Source organism: Chionomys nivalis, chromosome 12 (assembly GCF_950005125.1).
Source record: "Chionomys nivalis chromosome 12, mChiNiv1.1, whole genome shotgun sequence".
Classification (NCBI taxonomy): domain Eukaryota; kingdom Metazoa; phylum Chordata; class Mammalia; order Rodentia; family Cricetidae; genus Chionomys; species Chionomys nivalis.
In genome coordinates this window covers 16,985,376-17,008,426 of record NC_080097.1, presented here as the reverse complement: position 1 = coordinate 17,008,426, position 23,051 = coordinate 16,985,376, and the positions used below count along the sequence as shown (strand labels likewise).

Here is a 23,051-nt window from a genome sequence, read left to right as displayed (position 1 = left end):
CTAGCCCATGATAAGGTAAATATCTATTACTGCAGACAGAAGAAAACAGCTAAAAGGCGCAATAACTACTATCAGTACTCAGTAACGGTTCCTTAGAAGAATCATAAGGAAAAAAATGACAGGTCTCTAATACCTGGGTCAAAGTGCTGAGACTTCAGTTTAGTGCTCAGCCCTCAGCAGGACATCTGTCGTTCCAAGGGTCAGCTGGTGACATCATGGACGAGGTGGCAGAAACAACCCACGAGCTAGAGGATGGCAAGGGCTATGAAATGCTGCCACCTGGGGAGGCCATGGCTCCTGCATCCAGGAACTCACAGCACCTGTGTTTATCTGACCTAGATGGGGCAGTAAACATTCCACCAGGAATGGGGAATGCGGCTCAGGAGGCCACAGCCCTCTCTAATAAACTGCTGGGGAAAAGGAGTCATTTTTTTCCAGCGGTATTGCCACTAATTAGCTGCCCAGGCTTCAGTGGTCTCCCACCCTGCTCAGGCAAGCATCTCCAATTAAACTCAGTGAGTCCCAAGAAAAAAGAAAAAGGCATTAAAGTAGAAGAAAAACTTGCTGGGGGAAAAGAGGGTTCAGCAAGAGTGGAAGACAGAGTAACGGGGAGTGGAAATGCACAATAAAAATACACCGAGTTTCTGTAAGGTGAACCTGAGCTCTCTCACACACAGGAGGGAAGTGTTCTGCCACTGAGCTCTTCTCTCTACAGCCTCCTTTATTTGTGAGATGAGGTTGCCAGGCTGGCCTTTCACCGGTAGCCTGAGTGGGTAAAGGTCTGTTGCACCGCACCCAGCCAATTTTTTAAAACAAACACACCAGGTAGCTTCATGCTCTTCCAAGTGCCTTCAAGAGTTTCTTCCTTTTTGAAACAATTTAAGTATTTACACTGTTGTGTGTGTGTGGGGGGGCAATTATTAATTCCAAGAGTCAGCTTTTGGTCTCTGAAAATTGCTTTCTCTTCTTAAAGGAGTTTTGGCCAGCAGACTGGTGGACTTTTCTTACTTCTTGTTAATATTAAAACTGGCCTCAAATATAAACAAGTTTTGCATAAATAGGTTTATTAACTTATTGTTATCAAGGCCTATTTTTAAATACTTAAGTAGCCTACATATTACCACACCAAGTTGGACCTGTTTTCTGAAACCTATTTAAGATAGTAGATTAAAATAATATTTATGGCTAAAAAGCTATTCTTATATAGATTTCTAATATGGCTGGCTAGCTTAAAGAAAACTCTTCTAAAAAACTTTTAAAAGTATTCATCCTTATGTTTTAATGAATGTGGGTGTCTGGGAGTGTGGACAGGAAGTGAGTGCAGGTGCCCATGGAGGCTAGAAGCATCAGATCTTTAGAAATTGGAGTTGGACAGCTATGGCAAGATGTGAGCGCTGAGAACTGCCAAGAGGATTCACCACCTTTTAGCAATCTCTTGAACTCACAATTCTGAGTACAGCTTCATTCTGAATATATGAAGAATCTAGTCCTTATGTTTAATCACTTTCATGGTAAATGTCATAGTTATTAGAGCATAAGAACAAATTCAGTGTGCCTTAATTTTGTATCTTCAAACAAACCAGTCTACTACTGTGTTTAAACACTAATCAAATAATAGATATATGAAGCTAAAATTCATAGCTTTGAAATGTGTCTTTGATTAGTTCTTTAAGGTTATAAAAATACAACAGCATTAGTAACTATCTTTATTCTCAAATTGATAAAACCATTTAACATATATTTTACAGTATAAACAAATTAAGTGCTATGCATTTTGCTTATAAAGTGACTTAAAGTATTCAAGCATGTAATTCAATTTTACAAAAAGTAAGTTTTCAAATAAAGCTTTGGTTAGTAAAACTGATTATATACCGTCAAATCCATTTTCCAAAGTTGCTCAAAAAAATTAAAAAAAAAACCAAAACACCTAACACAGGTATTCAAAGTTTTTTACTATTTAGGAAGAGGGAGATATTCTAATAGCTGCTTTTACTGTTGAGTTCTGGTCAGTCTTTCTTTTCATCCATATGTAGCTGAAAAATATCATTTTTGGAAAGCATAAATTGTGTAGAAAGACACATTTTGTTTTATTCTCATGAAGTTCACCTGTTTTTAAGACTGTTAGCTTCTGTAACTATCAGGGTTCTCTCAAAGGTTGCACTACTAAAGAGAGACATGTCAAGCATTGAAGTATTCTGCTGGAGTAAATCACTTCTAGTTTCTCTCAGGGGAGACATCTCCTGCACTAGTGCCTAGAATCCAAGTTCATAAAGTACCTGAAAAAAAAACTATATATAACCAAAACTTATTATATTTTACACTCTGATAGAATTTATCTTTATTCATATGAAAGTAGTCTGAAAAGCTACATAACTTAAATATAAAATACCAGTTTCAATCAGATTAACAATCACAAAACTGCAGATATTTTTAAAATGTTCCAGTTCACTGAGTAATATTTACTCAAAAATTATTCTGAACGTATATATATATATATATATATATATATATATATTTATATATCTTTTAAATTTTGTGTCTGAGCTGTACAGATACTCCTTTTGATTTTTAAAGTTATATTTATTTTAGCTATGTAATTCCAAAATTAAAGCATAAGCCATCACTAAAATTCACTGGAGACTAATATTCTTTTATGAAAACTATTCATAAACAATTTATAAAGTTCTACTTTTAATTATTTCAATTTGGTTTTTAAGTAGGATTTTTGTTTAAATTGTATAATAGTTAAAACTAGTTTAAACAAAGATTAAAAAAAGATTAAAGCATTCCTTTACATACAATGCCTCAGGCACCACAACATTAATAATATAACAGAAAAGAGCTCACATGGTTTAGCATATTACACAGAAACCTAAGGTTCATACAAAGCTATTACCTCTCTCTACTCCACTGGGTCCTTTAGAGTAATCCTGGCTGTGCGCCGTCCTCAACGACCACTGCCACATTCATCAGTGTTCTAAGTGCTCTGATATTTATATCCTAACTTTTAAAACAGCTTCATAACATCTGAAACCGTTTAACCAACCTCCTATGAACTATACCATAATTTCTCTCACAAAATGCTCACTTTCCTGAGCTATATTAAACACCTTATAACAGGTGTATTTATAACTGAAGACCTAAAACGTCAAGTTTACATTTTTTTTTAAAAAAATGCATAGAGAACATCTCAGAAAACCTATTAGTATACTTCTTAGATATTAGAATATACTTGTTTCCTTCAGACTATGAATTTTAATATAACTTGATATTACTTTCAAATATGAAACCACACTTTAATTTTTAAACATTTGATTGTGATTAGGTTACAAAAAAGGAGTTACCTGACCCCAACTATAGGTCTTCCAACAAACATCATTCATTTTAAGCTCACCAAAGATATCAAATGTCTGTGCCACAAAATAGTAGAATTATATCAGAACTAGAGCAAATAAACTTTTATTATAATACATTTTCTTAAAATTAAGGTGCTATTTATTCATCATGCCCTATATCATGCAATCCTTACCAAGTAGGCATCATGTCTGGAAACCATACCCTGCCAAGATGCTTAGATACTTCCCAGTGAATCTGCTCCAAACTGTACTTCTGGTCAGGAATCAACACTTCTTCCATAATGGACAGTTGAGACAGGCGGCCCCCACACATCTTCACAAACTCAACAAAGGCACTACATGAGACTTCACACTCCCCCAGCCCAATAGCTGACAAATTTTTGCAACGTTCTGCAATGCGAATTAACTCTTCATCCAGGGGCCGTAACCCGTTGGCACACACTACCAGTTCTACTAGTCTCGGGCAGGTCATGCCCACACGGCCAAGCACATCTTTGCTTACTGATCTCCCAAAGTAAAGATGAGTGGCAGGTATTTCATAACGGAAGAACGGGTCAAATTCTTCTTCGTATAAAAAAAAATACATCACTAAGTTCACTTTGGGCGAGTGTTTAATGAAGGCATCCCAGCTGCTCTTCTGAATGGTGTGAAAATGTGTCTGTCCAGGGTTCTCACTGACAACATCAATGCGCAGGTGTTCTAAGCGAACGTGCTTTTCAGAAGACAGTGCGAGCAACAACTCATCACTCAGCAAATGGTAGTTCAGGGCCAGTTCTCGTAAGCCATGACACTGATCAGCCACACAAAGAATACCTTGGAAGAAAAAAAAGCCCAATTACTTATAAGTTTTTGCACAACTTATATATATTGATTTTTTGAGACAGGGTTTCTCCGTAGCTTTTTGGTTCCTGTCCTGGAACTAGTTCTTCTAGACCAGGCTGGCCTCGAACTCACAGAGATCCGCCTGCCTCTGCCTCCCGAGTGCTGGGATTAAAGGCATGCGCCACCACCACCCGGCTACAATTTATATGTTTAAATGTTTAATCAAGTCCTATAAAATAGCCATATTTCCCTTTCCACTAATTAAACCAATTTTTAAAATTTTAGTTGTAATAATGAATTAGAAGTCACATATTGTTTATAATATGAAACCAATTCTTTATCTTTGTTGCTCATTTATAACTTAAGAAAACTACTTAATTGTCATTTAAAAAATATGCCCTAACTAAGATTTATTCTAAAAATGTACAGTGTCATTTTTTTGTTTGTTCCTTACCCATAACTCACTAGGTAGGCCAGGGTTGGCTCCCAGCTCATAGTCCTTTGGAGTACCAGAAGTCATATTATATAAAAAAAAAAAATCATTACACTAAACTTACAGTTTAAGAAAAATTCCACATTCAACTAGAACAGAGACGAGAATAGTTCCTGAAATTAAAAATGTAATCCTAATATAAACAAAATATTTACAACGTCAGAAAAAAACCATCAAATGGTTATAATTTAACAATAGTACTAATAAGCTTGTCAAATTTCTAGAAAATATGAAAATATCACTCTTAAATGAGTCAAAGGTAACATTAATATGAGTTTTGAGCTCTAACGAAAACAATTTCTTAAACATTTCCCATACTCAAGACATATTCACCCAAACTATTATTCTAGTAACAGACGACTTTACCAAAAATCAGTATTTGATCTCCAAAATGGCCTTTAAGAATTCTGCCCCCAAATGTCACTCTATCCAACAATCTATCCAGTTCTTACATTTAGAAACAGGCAAGACCAACAAAACATACACATTTTCATTACTATTTCTTTCACAAATTATGGGAGGTACTAGATATGTTTACCTACAAATAACAGGATTTGTAGGATCTAAATAGTATTTCTAGCTCAAAGCAGAAAGACAGCTAGCTAAAGACAGCAAAGCTAGAATACAAAAATGAACTGTAAGTTCATGCATCAAATAGCAGGGGATGGTAGGTAACTACTGCTTAAGAAATCTAGATAGGTCCATCAGTAAAGTGCAGCTTCACAGCAGCGGGTGAAAATGTAATCAGAAAAGGGACAAAGTGACCCACAAAGTAAGACTCAGCCCAAGGAGGAGGAAGAGACCTCTGGGTCACTACTTGGCGCCCAATGTGGGGCTATTTTGCCCCCGCCCCGGCACAGGGGGGGCGCAAGCTCCATTTTTCCCAGCCTTTGCGAGCAAGTTAGTTACCGGAGCTCATAAAGTGCTATTGGGCGAACATAGCCTGCTAGCTTTTACAGCGCGCTCCCTGCTTGCTTTCCCTTCCCCCATTCCAGGCCACGATACAGTATGTAAAAACTAGCCAATAAGAGGCTGGAACTAATGGGCCAGGCAGTGTTTAAAAGAATACAGTTTCCATGTAATTATTTTGGGGCATAAGCTAGCCATGCGGGCAGCTGGGTGCCAGGGACGCAGCCCTGCCGTTCATATTACAACAACTACTTAAGTCACTACAAATTCCTGTTCTTCTAACATTTAGAAAACTGCAAAGATGCAAACGAGAGAAACCACTACAGCAGCTGCCGGTTCTAACTCTCAAAATGCCCTTTCCCCTCAAAGATCCACTCCCTCGTCTCTGTGATCTGGCAGGTGATAGATACCCTGCCTATCTTGGTACTGTGCTACATGGCACAACTGGTCTTATGAAATAAACTATATAGATACTCCTAATCTAACCATGAGCAGTTTACTCTTGGCCAGACGCAGAAGAGGAAGTTAAGAGTCAGAGAACACATGGAACTCAAAATGTAACTGCTAACTTTAAGACATGCAAGTTTTAGATAGATCCATGTTAACAGTAACAAATGACTTTTTATACATAAAAAGTAAAACTAAGTAAGCAAGCATACTCTAACAGGGACCACCCCCCACCACACAAAACAGTGAAGAAAGGAGATGTCAACTTCAAAACCACAAACTCACCCACAGTTTAAGAGTGAATGGAAGTGGATTTTTCCCTGGAGCTTCCAGATCAGGAGTCCAGCCTGACAGACACTGATTGTGGCCTAAGACCCTAAGCACAGAAGCCATCTGAGACTTGCCTACAACTCTGCCTTATAAACTGTGGAACTGATAAGCAGACATTAGTATAAGCTATTGCATATGTAATTAGCTATGCAGCCAGAGACAGCTAATGCACTAGTTATGAGCATTTAAATACATAACAGCATAAGGACAAACACAAGTCAATAATAAAAAGACAATTTTAAAAATAAGCAAAGGAAAAATTATAGGCAAAAATCCAAATAGACATTTCTCCAAGAAGATATTAAAATGGCCACTAAGCACATGAAAAATAAGTCACCAAATAGCAGGGAATAGTAGCCCATGCTTTGATTCCAGCACTCAGGCAGCAGAGGGAGGTTCATCTCTGAGAGTTGAAGGCCAGCCTGATAAACATTGAGTTCTAGGCCAGCCAGGGCTATATACAGAGAACCTGTCCAAAAAAACCCAAAATTATCAAGAAAAGGCATCTAAGCATTATGGTTCATGCATGTAATCCCAGGAATTGGGAAGATGAGGGAGGAGGATCACCATGAGTTGAAAGCTAACCTGGTTTATATAATGAGTTCAAAGAGTAAAAGGCCTGAAAGGGTAGCAGCAAGGTCGGGGTGTTGGTGTGTAAATCAAAACCACGATGGTACTACTACATACCAACTAGGATAAGTATAATAAAAAGGATAAAAAGCATCAGTAAAGATGTACAAAAAGTTTGTATGATGGCAATTCTCCACCTTCATCCTGTATTTTGGGTTTAATCATTTTTGTTCTGGAAAACAGCTATCATATTTTGTTTGGAACTCCCGAGTACATCTTTGTCTAATGAGGAAGCTATCTGTCCTAGAGCCAGTGTTTGACATGTAGAAGGACAGTTCCTCACGTGGGTAACAGCTACTACATGATGTGGCAGCCCTATCATCAGCTATACACCAAGAGAACCAATACGACCACACAAAAGTATGTGAATTTTCACATGAGCACTATCTGTTTTAATCAAAAGGTAGAAAACAACCCAAATATCCACCAACTGGTCAACAGTAAATGTGCTATAAACTTATAATGGATTCTACAAGGCAACAATAATGAAATTCTAATCAATTATATAGTAAAAACAACCTTGAAAACATGCTAAATAACAGAAACCAGAAAGACAGACATAGACACACACGATACAATTCCATGTACAGGAACTACCCAGTTTAGACAAACTGCAGAAAAAGAAAATGCAATAGTGGTTGCCTAGGACTGGGTAGGATTGGATAGCTGAGTTTTTAGGGTGTGATAGCCAGGCTTCTTTTCGGTCATAATGACAATATTCTAAGATTCATAGTGATGATGATGTATACACTACTAGTCACCACACTAAAGGTCAATAATTGTCTACTTTACATGAATTATAAATTATATGGTTCACAAATCCTTTTTCAATAAAAGTTTTATGATGATGACATATTAATGAGTATAGGTAAAACAATTTTTAAAGACTGTTTTACAAGACACAGTGTATTGACTACACTGGGAAGGTCAAAACAACCCCAGCTCCTCAGTGCTCACAGCCCATAGGACCTGTGAGTAAAGAACAAACAAGTTGGCAGAGGTCAGGACACAAAGGACCTTGAATACTATAAAGCTACAAAAGATGGCTCTCAGCCTCATAGCAGACAATAAAATTTGATCAAGGTCACACAGAAAATAGTTGCCAAAGTCTATTTTGTAATGTTTTCAGTGATTATCTAGAGAGACTGAGACAAGTAGGTAAACACAACAGTAGGCCTAGCTATGCCTATCACCAAGACCCTCCCTCATTGTGGGTGGTCTTGGAGAAACCAAGTGTTCTCTATTCAACAGTGAGTCATTTCTTTGGGGGAAATTCAAACCTTTTTTATGGCAAGAAAGTAAAACAAACACAGAAAGACTTTGCTGAACAACACAGATACAGGCAGGGAGGGATTCAAAAGTGGGAGACATCAACAGTGAAGCACCAAGTATGAAAATCATGTTTACACTTACTTTTCAGTACAAACCACTTGTGATTTAAACAACCTCAAAATGGACAATGCACTAATAGTTAGAAAATTCTACATAAAAGTAGTTGAAAAGACCTTTTATAATGTTCTTTCTAAAATCTAAGTTTTAAAGAGCATTCTCTCAGAAAGGCGATCAGACTTCCTTCCACCTCTTCTCCCCTACTAGTGGGAATCTGAGACTGTTCTGACATAATCCCCTGGAGCTCAAGTACAGTTAGCAACAAGCAGACGTTACAGTGTTGCCTTGTGGTTTCCATGTGAAATGTCTCTCAGAAACTCATGTTTGAACATTTGGTCCCCAGCTGTTAGTGCTGGTTTGGAAGGCTGTGGAACTTTCAGGACCGGAGCCTGGTTGGAGGAAATGAGTCACTGGGGTAAGGTCTGAGGTCTTACAGACGGGCCCCATTTCACCTACGCTTCCAAACTGCAGATGAGGCAGTGAGATCAGCTACTTCATGCTCCTGTACCATACCTTCCTCACCAGACTGACCAGCACCCTCCAACTGTGAGCGAAATTAGACTCTTCGTTCATCCATAAACTGCTTATCAGATATTCTGCCCCAGCAAAAAGTGGCTAAAAAGCTCCCCCCTTTCTCATTTCATCCATTTTCTAGCACATACTGTACTCAATTTGCCACATAAAACAATTCGAAAATAGAATGAAAATCAGTCTATGCTGGACTGCTGCAGATACTGTCCTATTTTTATTAGGACACTGAATATTTTCATGTGGAAGAAGATATGGTTAATTCATTTACAAGCTCACTGACAGCATTACGAAACAATTTTCTTAATTTGAAAAGCAATATAGTTTACTAAAATATGTCTGATAAAGACATGACGTACCTGCTGGAGAGACATGAGGACAGCTGCTCATTTTTAGCAGCTTGAGTGTGTCACTGTTGTTGGCCACTAGCACTTTAAGGGACGGATCGTCTACTGGGGTGTCATCTATCTTAAGTGAGGACAGGGATTTGGAGTTTACAAACACAACTGTCAGTGCAGAGATAAAGTGAGACTGAAAGACAAAAGATTAAAACACTGGTTCAGTTTGTTAGCAATGGCATCTTACAAGGTTTCCTTACAACGCCAGGCATGGCGCTCTGTTCTGAATGAAGAATTTCAGAACCATAAAAGGCAGCACCCTGCATGAAGTTACCAAAGCATAGTCAAAGGGACTAATTTCCATCTCTGAGAAGAGCCTTTGGACCTGTGGGAGAAAATGTCACTGCAGCCTCAGACTATTTCTAAATCACAGCAACCTCAGTGAGAGCAAAAGGACCTGGAACCAGACTAAGAGTCTCCCTCCAACATGTCACCGTATTTGGAAGCTAATGTCCTGTACACTGCACTACACGGGAAAGAACAAAAACATAGAAATTAGTGGTAAAATCATCAAGACAGAGGTCAATTAACTCAAAGTTCTAACTCAACTGGACCATGAAGCACATGCAAAAACAAGCAAGAATCATTTAAAAACCCCAATTTATAACCCTCTCAAAACACTGTATCTCAAGACCTGATATTAATGTATCTTACTTATATTATAGGATATCCTTTAACTTCTTATATACAATGAATAAAGATCTACCCGATCAAAAAAAATTCTTAAGAAAACAAGGATTACAGCACATTTAAAGTATATGACTTTGAGAATCAGAGCTAAAATAAGCTATAATCAATGGGCAAATACTTAGGGAAAGGGAAAAAAAGACCAATACAACACATGTCTATAGAACCAACCTCACTCTAAACCTACCTTAACAGAATCTCCACAGCAGTGTCAGAGGACGAAGCCATGCTAACAGACAATGAAGTACAAGGAAATACTACCTCCTTGGTCACAATCCTTAACTTGCTTTCTGCCTTACTGCATCTAAACAACTGATTTCCGAAATTTTTAGTTAAATAACTTATTCATTAACATCACAGTATCTTCATGTCAAACTCAACTACATCTTCCACGATCACAGTTCTTTATTAGCAAGCCCATGGCTGCATGCTAACTTCTTTCCTCATTGTCCTGATTTAGCTATGGTCATATATATTCTTCTATTTTCTCTTCTGTTCAGGATAGCCAAAGTATAGGAACACCTTATTTCAATCCTTTCTACAAAAAAAAAAAAAGAAAGAAAGAAAGAAAGAAAGAAAGAAAGAAAGAAAAGAAAGAAAGAAAAGAAAGAAAGAAAAGAAAAAGGAAAAAAGGCAAAAAGGACAATGAGCATTTGAGGCAGTTCCAGCTACATCAACATTTCTTAAATTAGCACTACAAATATGCAAACTGAGAGCCCCAGATAATAAAAAAATAAAATTATATTTAACATGCTTTATAATATAGTTTATTCTATATATACCACAATTTCAAAAATATAGTATGACAGGTATGTAAAATATCAACTTAGAGCATTTCCTTTCCCTTGAGCTTGAAGCAGATGACACTACACTGTATGTTACTCATTTCCTAACGCAAGGCCCTTGGGCAGCCTCTGAACTGTCCATAGAAGACTTGGATTCATCCACATTTAGAACAGGAGTAAGAGTCCGAAATCTATGCACAGCTAGATAAAAGTTACTGGGACTTGACTGAGGTACTTAAGAATCTTAAATGTTAGCCAGAGTCTCATTTTCTTTTTTAGTTCATGAGAAAAACATTCCAAATTAAAACATACAAAATTAATGAAACTTAAAATCAAACAGAGGTTTTGAAATCACAGTATTCCATTTGGTTCTGTTACTCAATTGCAACAGTAACCTAGAGTTACAATTCACATTTAATATTCCTTCCTGAAGCACTCTAGCAAAATGTGAGATGAGTCTACATATTTTGGTGCTGGAAATATGGCTCATCAGTTAAGAGCACTGGCTGCTCTTCCAGAGGACCCAGGTTCAGTTCCCAGCGCCCACATGGCAGTTCACAACTGTGTGCAACTCCAGTTCTTGGGACCCAATGTGTTCTCTGATCTCCACGGGTACCAGGCACATAAATGGCACCCATCCTTCCACTCATACACATAAAACTAAAATTAGTCTTTTTTTTAACCTACATATCATATATGTATACTTTGTGGTATACTTTTAAAAAAGTATACTTTATGGTATACTTTAAAAAAAAAACCTTCAAATTATTGCTGTTAGCTCGTCTGAGTATGCAGCTCAGTGATAGGAGACTGGTAAGGCCCTAGGTATAATTCTCTCTCTCTCTCTCTCTCTCTCTCTCTCTCTCTCTCTCTCTCTCTCTCTCTCACTCACACACACACACACACACACACATAGTAGAGATTAGTCTTTGATTATGTATAAAAGACTAACACAGGGCCGGGCGGTGGTGGCGCACGCCTTTAATCCCAGCACTTGGGAGGCAGAGGCAGGCGGATCTCTGTGAGTTCGAGACCAGCCTGGTCTACAAGAGCTAGTTCCAGGACAGGCTCCAAAACCACAGAGAAACCCTGTCTCGAAAAACAAAAAAACAAAAAAAAAAAAAAAAAAAAATATCGGGCAGTAGGCGGTCCTGGTTTGTTGGGGGGGGTGTGTGTGCCGAGTGTGAGTGTATATGTGTGTGTGTCTGGGGGTACTGAGGGGTACGTGGGGGCGAAGCAGAACCAGCCATGGCAGCAGCGGAGGAAGAGGACGGGGGCCCTGAAGGGCCAAATCGCGAGTGGGGCGGGGCGGGCACGACCTTCAAATGTAATATATGTCTGGAGACCGCTCGCGAAGCTGTGGTCAGCGTGTGCGGCCACCTGTATTGTTGGCCCTGTCTTCATCAGTGGCTGGAGACACGGCCAGACAGGCAAGAGTGCCCCGTGTGTAAGGCTGGCATCAGCAGGGAGAACGTTGTCCCTCTTTATGGGCGAGGGAGCCAGAAGCCCCAGGATCCCATATTGAAAACTCCACTCTGCCCCCAGGGCCAGCGACCAGCTACAGAGACCAGAGGGGGCTTCCAGCCATTCGGTGACACCGGGGGCTTTCACTTCTCATTTGGTGTTGGTGCTTTTCCCTTTGGCTTTTTCACCACCGTGTTCAATGCCCACGAGCCTTTCCGAAGGGGTGCAGGTGTGGATCTGGCACAGGGTCACCCAGCCTCCAACTGGCAAGATTCCCTCTTCCTGTTCCTTGCCATCTTCTTCTTTTTCTGGCTGCTCAGTATTTGAGCTGCGTCTCTACCCTGCCCACCTCTAGCTAGAGGAGAATCAGTATTGGGGTCCCTGCTGGCCATTCCTTGCTTTTGGACCACCCTCACTTCCATGACCTGTCTCTGTCGGCGCTGAGGAGGAGTGGCCCGCCCGCTGCGGATGGGAGTATCTGCTGCTCTGTGCTGCTGGCTCAGTAGCAGTCATCCCCACCTGGAGGAGGACGGACTAAAGACAGCCACCCAATTCCCCTTTGTTCCAATCCTTTGCTTCCCCCAGATTTCTTGATTTGATGTTCAAAGGTGGGCTCTCTCCCCCAATTCTCCACTTGTTGATTTAATTTAATTGTTCTCTCCCACCGTCTAATATGAGTTCTGACTCTTAAGTGTCTCCTCTCCACCCCTCACTACCTCCTTTATTACAGATTCAATTAAAAAAAAGATGAAATTAAAAAAAAAAAAGACTAACACAAACAGCTAAATCCTCCTAAGAATAAACGGTCTAAAATAAAATCTGTAAGGTATGCTGACATTAACTTTCCTCAAAAATACTCTTTTCATTACATTTACCAGAAGTGTGTACATAATAAGCGGGCCCTACTTGCTCAATACTAGCATTCTCTACTTTTGACTTTTAATTTCAACAACCCGTTCTAAGGCTCAGGAAGAAGCGTCCATGGTTCTCTTTGGTTCAGGCAGGGTTATTAGTCTATTTCACATCTTTTAGCACTTCCACTAGCTAGACAATCTTCTGTAAACTCACTTATTCTTTAGCCATACCAATGAGGAACAAAGTAATGCTTGATAGCATGTTTTACTGCTGCTGGAGAGATGGCTCAGCAGTTAAAAGTACTTGTTGCTCTTGCAAAGGACCTAGGTTTGGTTACCAGGACCCACATGGCAGCCTAACTGCCTGCAATTCCAGGTTCTAGGGGATCTGACAACCTCTTCTGGCATCCTCAAGCGTCAGACACACATGACGTGCACATACGTACATGCAAATATAACACTCATACACATGAAAAAAAAATTTGTTTTGTTTTGGATTTTTGAGACAGGATTTCTTTGTGTAGTAGTCCTAGCTGTCATGGAACTTGCTCTGAAGACCGGGCTGGCCTCGAACTCACAGAGATCTGCTTGCCTCTGCTTCCCATTAAAAACTCTTTAAAAGCGTATTTTAAATACTATTTTTCAACACTGTAAACAGTAGCCAGATTCCATTACACATACTGCTTTGCTACCCTTTCACTGTCAATACCAACAATGCTGGGGCTTTCACTGGAATGCTCTGCAAAAGGGAATAAGACAAAGGCAGCAGATACCTTTGGTAGATCCATAAAGCTTGGCCGAGCAGTTGAAATGAGTCCAAGTGTCTTTAAAGAGCAGTTCACAAGCTGGGACAGTATATCACAGGCTGCTTCAGCAGACTCTTTGCTGCTGTCCACCTTAGAAAGGAAACAGGTCTTACGGAAGAGCCACATTCTCTTTGAATAGCTTACTTTTATAAAGCAAGACATATAGTTATTACTTCAATGCATTATCATTTAAAGGACATTTATCTTTAATCATCTCTCCCCCAAAACCTAAGTCTAATTTTCACAACAGAGTTCACTATTGTTGCGGGAGGTCCTTCCGCTCCTCCAGCCAATAGCCGCTGAGATACCAGCCCATTGGGGCGTGGTCTCTTTCCCTTTAAAAAAGCGGCTACTTCCCTCCTCGCTCTCTTTACTTCCTGCTCCGGTTCTGGCGACTAGACTTCTTCCTAATTGCGCAGAGGGCTGTTGTCTGGGACGGTGATCTGTAAGTTTATTCCCCTTGAAATAAATACCACCCTATTAATCACAATTCCAAACTGGTGTGGGATTGTTTATGACTTGCACCTTCACACTATAATTCACACGTATATTTACTTATTCAATGCTGAACTAAAAGACTAAGTTGATTCATTTCAAAGTAATTGTACAAAATGAATCAATTTTGTCTTTAATAATTTGTACTTGATAAAATCAAACAACACATGTAAACAGTGTCTAAGATGAACAGTTTCAGGTCACCTGAAGAAACTAATGTCACTGAGAATTTTTAAATTAACCACACAACCTGAAATTCTTTAGTGTTTTAAGTAGAAAGATTCATTAGAGTAAAATAAGGGTGTCCAACTAAACAAGCACAAAATAAACTGAACCAAAATAGAAGTAGCTGTTTGTATATATTGTGTTTAGACATTTCTTGAAGCAAAAAATAATATGACCAAATACATGGAAGGGGTAAAAGGTTTTTTCCTAGACTAAACATGTTAAATACATTACTTTTATTTCCAAATAAATGTGTGTGTTTTACTGCATCTCAAAGGTGCTCTTCAATGCCATAGTCTGTAAAAGTAATGTACCTATTGTAGCTCTCAAAATGTGGTTCCCAGACCACATGAAAATCACCCGAGTACTGGAGACATGCAAATTCTTATGCCTAAATCAAACCATCTGAATTACAGGCTGTAGGTGGGACTGCCGAGCTCTGCCTTGACACCCCCCTTGTGAGTAAACTGAGCATAGTCTGAGAGCACTGATGGGCTAATAACCCTGACTAAGTTCTCTTCAGCCTACAGTGTCCACTTAACTCTTACCAGGTCAGGAAAATCCCTGCAGTGTGTTTGCTTTCTACATTAGAAGTTACTTCCTCAGACAAATACATCCCTAACAAAAACATTAAATTTAGCACAGATGGTTCTGTGAGCTCTGTAAGTTGGGTGGATATACCTGAGCTGTTACAGCACTCTTAAGAGGCTGTAAGCTAAACTCTAAGAACCCAACTAACCTACTGTACAGAACCATCTTTCCGATCTCTAGCTCCTCTGTCCACGCAGCTGTCATTAAAACACTCTAAGGCATCTCAAGGATGACTAAACCCCAAGGGAAAGCACTTCAGGTTCCTCTCTGGAGGGGTGGTGAGGAGGTCCTCACTTTTGTTTGCTTGAATCCTATCCCATGTCAAACAAACGCTACACCCAATTGGAATTTTAGGCAAACAAAAAAATAATTTGTATCAGTAAGTGTGTCCCGTTGTCTGGGATGCATCTACACTAAAAAATATCAATGAAGTCTAGTAAACTTGAAATTAACAAGGCATCTTTTTTTTCCCCCTCTTGAAATAGGCTCTTGCTAAATATCTCTGGTTAGTCTTAAACTCACTACATAGACCAGGATGGTCTTAACAGGTATTTCGTTACTTTTTTCTTTTTGGCTATAATTAGCAATCCTACCTAACCTAGTACTTGTAAGACCAGTCTGTGCAATCACTTCTATTACCAAGTTCTAACAAGGAAGATAGACAGCATTTAGAGACAGCATGAAAGTCTGGGTTAAGACCACAGTTAGTACAGATTTAACCTGCCCCTTTAGTAAATAGGGCAAATCAGGCAATTCTATGCTTTTACTGTAGCTTTTTAGGTTTTGTTTTTAACATTTTTAAGACAGAAGGCCTTACTATATATAGTCCAGGGAGGCCTCCAATTGTTGATTCTCTTGCCTCAGACTCCCCATGTGTGAGATACATGTGCAAGTCACCATGCCCAACAATAATTATCAATTGTTAAAGAAAAATAATCTATAGTGTCAAGGATTCAGCGAACATCCCGTATTTCTTTATTTACCTCAAAATACAGCTTGCTAAACCCTTGTTCTCACACACGCTACTATGATTTCATGTAATGCTCTTCAGATCTCACAATCCACCTTCACCCATTTCACCCTCACACGGGTTCGCACATGTCCCCTGTAACACTGAAATGAAGCAAACAGCTCGCCTACATTTTCCATGAATCCTCTTGTTTTCCTCTAAAATATGCTCAAACTAGTTAGTTCCGATACCATCTTCAAAGGTTTCTTTAAGATAAAAATGCATCAGAATAAGAAACACTTGATGGGTGGTGGTGACACACGTCTTTAACCCCAGCACTCCTGAGGCAGAGGCAGATGGATCTTTGAGTTTGAGGCCAGCCTGTTCTACAAAGTGAGTTCCAAGACAGCCAGGGCTACACCGAGAGACCCTGTCTCAAAAACAAAAATGAAACAAAAGCAATACTCACTAGTAGACAAAAACAGCAGGTAAATGCTGTTCAATAATCATCCCCCGATGCAATGGTTCCCAGCCTTCTTAATGCTGCCACACTCTAACAGGTCCTCATGTTGTGGTGACCCCCAACCGTAAAATTATTTCACTGTCACTTCAATGTTATGAACTGCAATGTATGTATCTGATAAGCAGGATATCTGATATGGGACCCCCAAAGAGGTCTCAACTCAGAGGCTGAAAACCACTTTCTTATGTTTGTTGTACGTTTGTCTTTCCTCGAGTTTGTTGCCAATTATGTACTGTTAACTTAAAACTTAGTCAACTTATGTTTACTTAGTGGCTGCTTTTGCTCATTTAAGTAATAAATTGTAAAGGAGTATTTTAGTTCCAGCTAATATTAAAAATTATTCTCAATGGCTTCTAAGGTGTGCAATAATTTTAAAACTTAAAGCTCTTTATCTAAAAAGTCAAATATTTTAAAGACATAAGAAGCTGTATTGGTTAGGACATTAAAGCCATTAAAACACTTTTATTTTTTCACAGAAGGAGTGAAAGCATTACCTTGAAGCTGACATACTGTAGATGGTTTGAATGCCTTTTAATAATCTGTTTGATCAGCTCAGGATGTGTAGCTTTCAAGTAAGATGTAGCTGGTTGATTCAGTTCAAATTCAAAACATCTCCACAAGTCAGGCATGTGAAATACCTGATTCCAGTTCCGGCACACTTGCGAAGCATGGGCCCGGTCAAGAAGAGGCAAATACTTAAAAACTTGGAGGATAATGTCCTGCAGAAGGTTGCCCCAATCGCAAGGTTGAGAACGTTCATGTGCAGTCCTCAGTTTCTTAGCTTTCTCTGCAGTGCCTTCTCCAGGTGAATCAAGGTCACTATCTCTTCCTCCTCGTTTCATCCTATTTAGAAAAATCCATCATTTTTTCCCGTCTTATTTAACTTTTAATCACAAATTCATTTTCTATCACTGAGACATATTTGTATTTGGACGGTTAAACAGAAAAATGCACAAAGAACTGAACCAACAATCCAAGGAGAATATAAAAATACAATGAAAACTGCTGGTGGAGATGAACATTCCTGAGGTGATTTCCAATACTTACATTTAAACACTACTTATGACCTAAGTAAACCACAAAATTCGAATTCAAGAGTTGTAGTCCACTATCTAAAGTGACTATAAAAGAGCCTAGAGTGGTACTTTCCAAATTCATCAGTCACCCAAGGATAACTATATTTGCGTTTTTAAATCTGAGGTGGATCACGGTTCCCACGAACCTCTAGAGGATGAAAGGTAAGCAGTCCAGAGATCTGCACTTATGGCCTGTGACATAAAAAGTGCTATTGCTGCTACACACATCCAACCTCTACTTGACGTTAAGTAAACCTGGGCTCAGAGTACAGTCCAATTTTCTTAAATATTTTTAAATTTTGTATATAGTATTCTGTCTGCATGTATGTGGTTGCTGGGAATTGAACTCAGGACCTCTGGAAGAGCACCCAGTGCTCCTGACCTCTGAGCCATCTCTCCAGCCTGAGTACAGTCCAACGTTAAAGCCCTTGTCTTATACTCCAGGCCTGAACTCAACCTGTAGCAGCATAAAACAGATTGATTAATTAATTAAAGCAGTCTACCTTGACTATGCATAGTTTCAGCTCCCCCAACACATTTCTGCCACTCTGCTTTCCTGTCTTGTCTTTTTCTTTCTTTTTTTTTCTGAATGATACCTCCATGTTTTTTCTAGGTATTTTTACCCACTCCATTCCATTTGCTTCTTGGTCTTGGCTCCCTAGGTTTGAATCTTAGCTCCACTTCTAACTAATTCTATGGCTATGGATAAATTCCAAGACTGCCAGATACTTCAGTTTGTAAAAGATTCAAGGCTCTTATGAGGAATGAAATGCTTCTGAAAGGAGAGCCAATTGATCTGTTTAAAAAAACAATCCAGTGGGAAAGCTATCACATAATTCAGTAGAAAAAAGTGATGCCCCCACCCCTGCCCAATACGAGGAACAATTTAATTTTAACTTTCAAATAAGGGGCCAGAGAGTAGTGGTGTACAGAAACTCCGGAAAGAGCTCCATTAACTTAGCATAAAACGAGCAGTGGGACTACAAGAAATTTTCCCCATCTGCTTTTTTTCTTTCTACATTATATACAGTTATTTCTAGTCATTATTATATTGTAACCGAAGTTTTAAAGGACACATTGTGATTGGTTAGTTGACTAAGTACACTGCACTCTATACTAACACGGACCACTTGTTAGAGCTATTATATGGTCTCGGACCTACAGTGCTTTGCTTCTAGACAGAAGTTCTGACAAGGCTCTGGTCCAAATTAAGACTCACAAGGATTGTGACTCCAACTAACTAGTGACAAACAGCACATACGACTTTCTTAATCCTCTGTGCAATGGAGGATGTGCATATGTGCAGACTTTCTCTTCTAGCCGCTGCAAGCTCTGTGCAAAGGACTGTGGGCTGGAGAGCAAACAGAATGGCGGAAGGCATGATCTTACATCACGTCAGTGCAGGCGTCCGAAACGGGTAACAGAAGAACTGTCTGTTCCTGTGTTCCTGCACCTGACTATATGCACACACACAAAAACGGCTTATTCATGAGTAGAAAGAGAATCCAGAAAACAAAATGACAGAGGTGACAAGATGGCTTTATGGAAGATTAACTTATTTATGAATCTAAAAATAGATTTGTAAGTGTGTTCAGAGAAAGGTTTGAATAATCTACAGGACCAACTTAGAAACAACCACCACCACTAATAAACATGTCGCACTAGAGGTTAGCCTGTCATTATGACCCATTTTCCCACTTTAACTTACCCTCAAGGCTTAACTTTAATTTTAGCATTTTAATTTGGGTCAAAGAAACAGAATTTGCTACCAAGGACTTTCTTATTCCCCAAATCTACTCAGAATTTGAGCTGCGAAGATCCAGAGAAAAATGAAACAAGTGTTCCTCCGTCCACATAGGATGCTTTCCTGCTTCTGCAGAAATCTTCCCAAGCCAGAACTTGGAGCAGAAATAGTTCATTTTACTGTCAAGTATACAGATTCAAAACCAAAACTAACAAAAATGACAGCCTTACAATAATTTAATACTAAGATTCTACAGTTTTTATTCGAGGCAGGGCCTTGCCCTGTAATCCTGGCTGGCCTTAAAATCTGAGATCCACTGCTTCTGCCTCCCAACACAGTACTAGTCTAAATGAAGTGTATTTCAGCACAGCTCCACGTCTGAGCGGGAGTCAGAAAGGACAATATACAATTACCCAACACCAGGTAACAGTATTCTAAATACTGTTCGTGATTGAAATATAAATGGAATACATAGATCACCAAAGTATGTATTTAGTACTTAGTAGTTTATGAATAGCTAAAAAGTCTATGGGCTGTCAAAGGCATTATGAAATTAATGTCAAAATCTTATGAAGCAATACAAAAATAAAAGGCCAATTGCTAAAATGTCCTATGCACTATTCTCATTTAGGCATGAAAATAACATTAGTGAATGAACACCTAAAGTTTGAAATAACATTTTTCAAAGTTGGCCCTTTTAGTTGAAAACTTCCGATGCCTTTTATTTTAACTATCTACACATGACAGTTGAACAATTCAGAGCATTCACTAATATAAACTAATTTATGGCAATGGGTTTTATACTGCTTGCTTCTTGTCCAAGAGAAAGTGCCTTCTATGTCTGAACAGGAGGGAGTGTGGTGTACCAAAACAGGACACTAAGTGTCTGTGAGATTTTCTAGCACAGAAAACCTGGACTTTGGCAGTTTTGATTTACTGTAGTGTTTCAGGAACCCAGCAAATACAACCACGGTGGCAGGAACGTCTGCTGGTATTTGTGTCGTGCCAAAGAAGCAACCTAATGAAGGAAACCTACAAACTAGCTAAGCGGCACCCGGAATTAGTGAGCCAATCAAACATTTCCAAAATCCGCAACAAAGAGTCAAAGTTTTCAGGGTGTCTCAGACACTTACATACACTGGGCGTGAAGTAATTAAAGACCCCACTTGTACTCAAGCTTTGAAAGTCTGGTTTGGCATAATTTCCAGAACGTCCTATGTTTTGCTTTGGATAGAAGGAAACCTAACACACATTCTTTGGCTAAAATACAAGAATTGAACGATAGGAGAGAGACTAACTCTCAGAACGGTGAGCACAGTGGAGATACAGGCAACCAGGAGCGGACATATAGACGGACCTTACCGGGGGTGGGCACACATAACCCGGACTGGGTTAAGAGTTTACTTACAGATAGTTTTCTAAAGAGCTCAGAGAAATTTTAAAAGTTACTTTTTTCACGTAAGAAAACCACCGGGGCCACTGGCACAGACACCATTACCCACAAAGCGCCTCCCGCTCTCACCTCTCGGCTCGGAGATGCACGGACCCCGCTGCCTCCGGGAGCCGGTCTGCAGCTCGCCCGAAGCGGCCGCACCGTAGTTGGCCAAGTTTTCCACTTGGCCGTCCGGCGTGGGCGCTGCGCCTCCCCGGGTCTGGCTCTCCCCGATACTTCTCGGCACCCTACCCAGGCCCCCGGCTTTCCCAGCGCCCGCACCCGCTCCGCCGAGAGCGAGCCCGGCGGCGCCAGCCACCCAGCCCTGCCGCACGCCCCCGCGCGCACCGCGCCTTGTTGACATGTCCCGAGGTCCCGGTCGCGCCCCGCCCGCCCGCGCGCGCCCCCGGCCGCCGCCGACCTCCCTGCCAGCCCGACTGCGAGCCGTGGCCCCGAAACCCCGCCGTACCTGCTGCCGGGGGCGGCTTCCCCCACACAGCACCCCGGGCTGCGCGGGCGGAGACGGCGGCTCCCGCCGCTCTCACATGAGGCCTCCCGGGGCCCCCTCTCCGCGCTCCCGCCGTCGCGGCCCCCCACGCTCCGCCCGCATCCGAGACGCTGCTCCCGCGGCGGGCGCCGACGCGGCTCCACCTTGACGGCTCCGGCCGGCCGGGGGAAAAGCTTCCCTTCTCCGTCCCGCGCAGTCCGCGTCCTCCGCCTCGGCGCCTCCTCGTCGCCGCCTCGGACGCCCTCAGCCAGCCGCGGCCCAGTTACAGAATCCAAGATGGCGCCCGGGCCTCGCGGGCGCGCGCCTGCCCCTGCGCGTCTCCGCCCGAGGGGGTGGGCACGCGCGGCCGGGGGGCGGGGCAGGAGCGGGAGCGCGCACCAGGGCGGCTCCAACCTTCGGGACAGTCCACGGAGAAGTTTTGTTTAGGGGCGGAGGGTGGGCGGGCAGCAGCTCGCTAGGTGCCACGGACCTGTCTCAGGGTTCAAACCGGAAAGTTTAGGTTGGTGGAATGGGTGCGGGAAAGGAGGGCGTGTTTGCAGCATGTGGACCCACCCCTCCCGGACGTAAACAACAGCTGACAGCGACCCACCTCCGCGAGGAGGGCGCGGCCTAGGGTGCCTCCAGGGCTGCAGTCTGCATGCCTAATAAATCAGCGTGGTTAACGCGACGATTGCAAATGGTTTCTTAAAACAATACTTGCACCTCCACTATTTTCCAAGACTATTCTTAATGATTCGTAACTTTTTCAAAACCACGTTTACTTATGAACTAGAACCTTGAAGTCTGAAAATGTTTTTCTAAAATGCACAGGGAAAGTGGTTACAAGAAAACCCCTGGTGGAGCGTTTTGCAAATCAGGCGTCTTTTAAATGCTATTTGTCTTTTTTAAAAAGTTTTTTGGTGTGGTGGTAGTGTTTTGTTTTGTTTTTTTGATTTTTTTTCCCCTTTCGAGACAGGGTTTCTCTGTGTAACAGCTCTAGCTCTCCTGGAACTAACTCTTGTAGACCAGGCTGGCCTCGAACTCACGGAGACCATCTGCCTCTGCCTCCTGAGGGCTGCCTGGCTGATGCTGGATTTTCTTAAAATGAGAAAAGTTCACAGTTGCAAAACCTTTATACGTGCCTTTGACTTTCTGTGTTATATTTCTACTTCCAGCTTCTCCTCTCCCCGTTCCTCCTTCTCTCTCTCTCTCTCTCTCTCTCTCTCTCTCTCTCTCTCTCTCTCTCTCTCTCTCTCTCTCTCTCTCTCTTCTCTCCTTTTTTCTTTTTTCTTTTCTTTTTTTTTTTTTTTGACAGGGTTACTCTGTGAAGCTATGAAGCTTTGGAACCTATCCTGGAGCTCACTATGCCTTGATCCACCTGCCTCTGCCTCCCAAGTGCTGGGATTAAAGGTGTGTGCACCACCACCACCACCACCCAGCTCTCCTTTCATTAGCCTGGCTAGCTTGGAACTCGCAGAGATCAGACAGCTTCTATGCACCCAGTGCTGAGGCTGAAGGAATGTGCCACCATGCCCAGTAAAATATGCAGAATTTTAAGATGCTTTTATGCATTTTTGTCATTTTATAAACTTTATTTTCATTTAGTTGTAGCTATGTGGTGTGTGTGTGTG

General features: G+C 40.9%; 2 protein-coding genes across 4 annotated transcripts; one reads left to right on the top strand and one right to left on the bottom strand.

Annotated features, from left to right (window-relative positions):
- Positions 1-1,692: 1,692 nt before the first annotated feature.
- Positions 1,693-21,738, bottom strand: Fbxl3 (F-box and leucine rich repeat protein 3). 3 transcript variants are annotated; one of them, XM_057786142.1, is made up of 5 exons: positions 21,403-21,738; positions 17,176-17,524; positions 13,866-13,988; positions 9,264-9,435; positions 1,693-4,169 (listed from the first exon to the last, which is right to left on the bottom strand). In XM_057786142.1, the coding sequence occupies exons 2-5, from the start codon at positions 17,521-17,523 to the stop codon at positions 3,526-3,528; spliced, it is 1,287 nt and encodes a 428-aa protein (XP_057642125.1). In that variant the 5' UTR covers position 17,524; positions 21,403-21,738; the 3' UTR covers positions 1,693-3,525. The 3 variants fall into 3 exon arrangements, with proteins under 3 accessions (XP_057642125.1, XP_057642123.1, XP_057642124.1); XM_057786140.1 differs by lacking the exon at positions 21,403-21,738 and adding an exon at positions 21,024-21,183; XM_057786141.1 differs by lacking the exons at positions 13,866-13,988; positions 21,403-21,738 and adding an exon at positions 21,024-21,186.
- Positions 11,944-12,852, top strand: LOC130884868 (E3 ubiquitin-protein ligase RNF5-like). The gene has a single exon (XM_057786143.1). The coding sequence runs from the start codon at positions 12,023-12,025 to the stop codon at positions 12,563-12,565; it is 543 nt and encodes a 180-aa protein (XP_057642126.1). The 5' UTR covers positions 11,944-12,022; the 3' UTR covers positions 12,566-12,852.
- Positions 21,739-23,051: the final 1,313 nt, after the last annotated feature.

Coding starts and splice junctions, on each gene's coding strand:
- LOC130884868 (XM_057786143.1), top strand. CDS start 12,023: ATGGCAGCAGCGGAGGAAGAGGACGGGGGCCCTGAAGGGCCAAATCGC.
- Fbxl3 (XM_057786142.1), bottom strand. CDS start 17,523: ATGAAACGAGGAGGAAGAGATAGTGACCTTGATTCACCTGGAGAAGGC. Junction 13,989..17,175: donor TACAGTATGTCAGCTTCAAG/GTAATGCTTTCA, acceptor TTCCTTTCTAAG/GTGGACAGCAGCAAAGAGTC. Junction 4,170..9,263: donor TCCTCATGTCTCTCCAGCAG/GTACGTCATGTC, acceptor TTTTCTTCCAAG/GTATTCTTTGTGTGGCTGAT.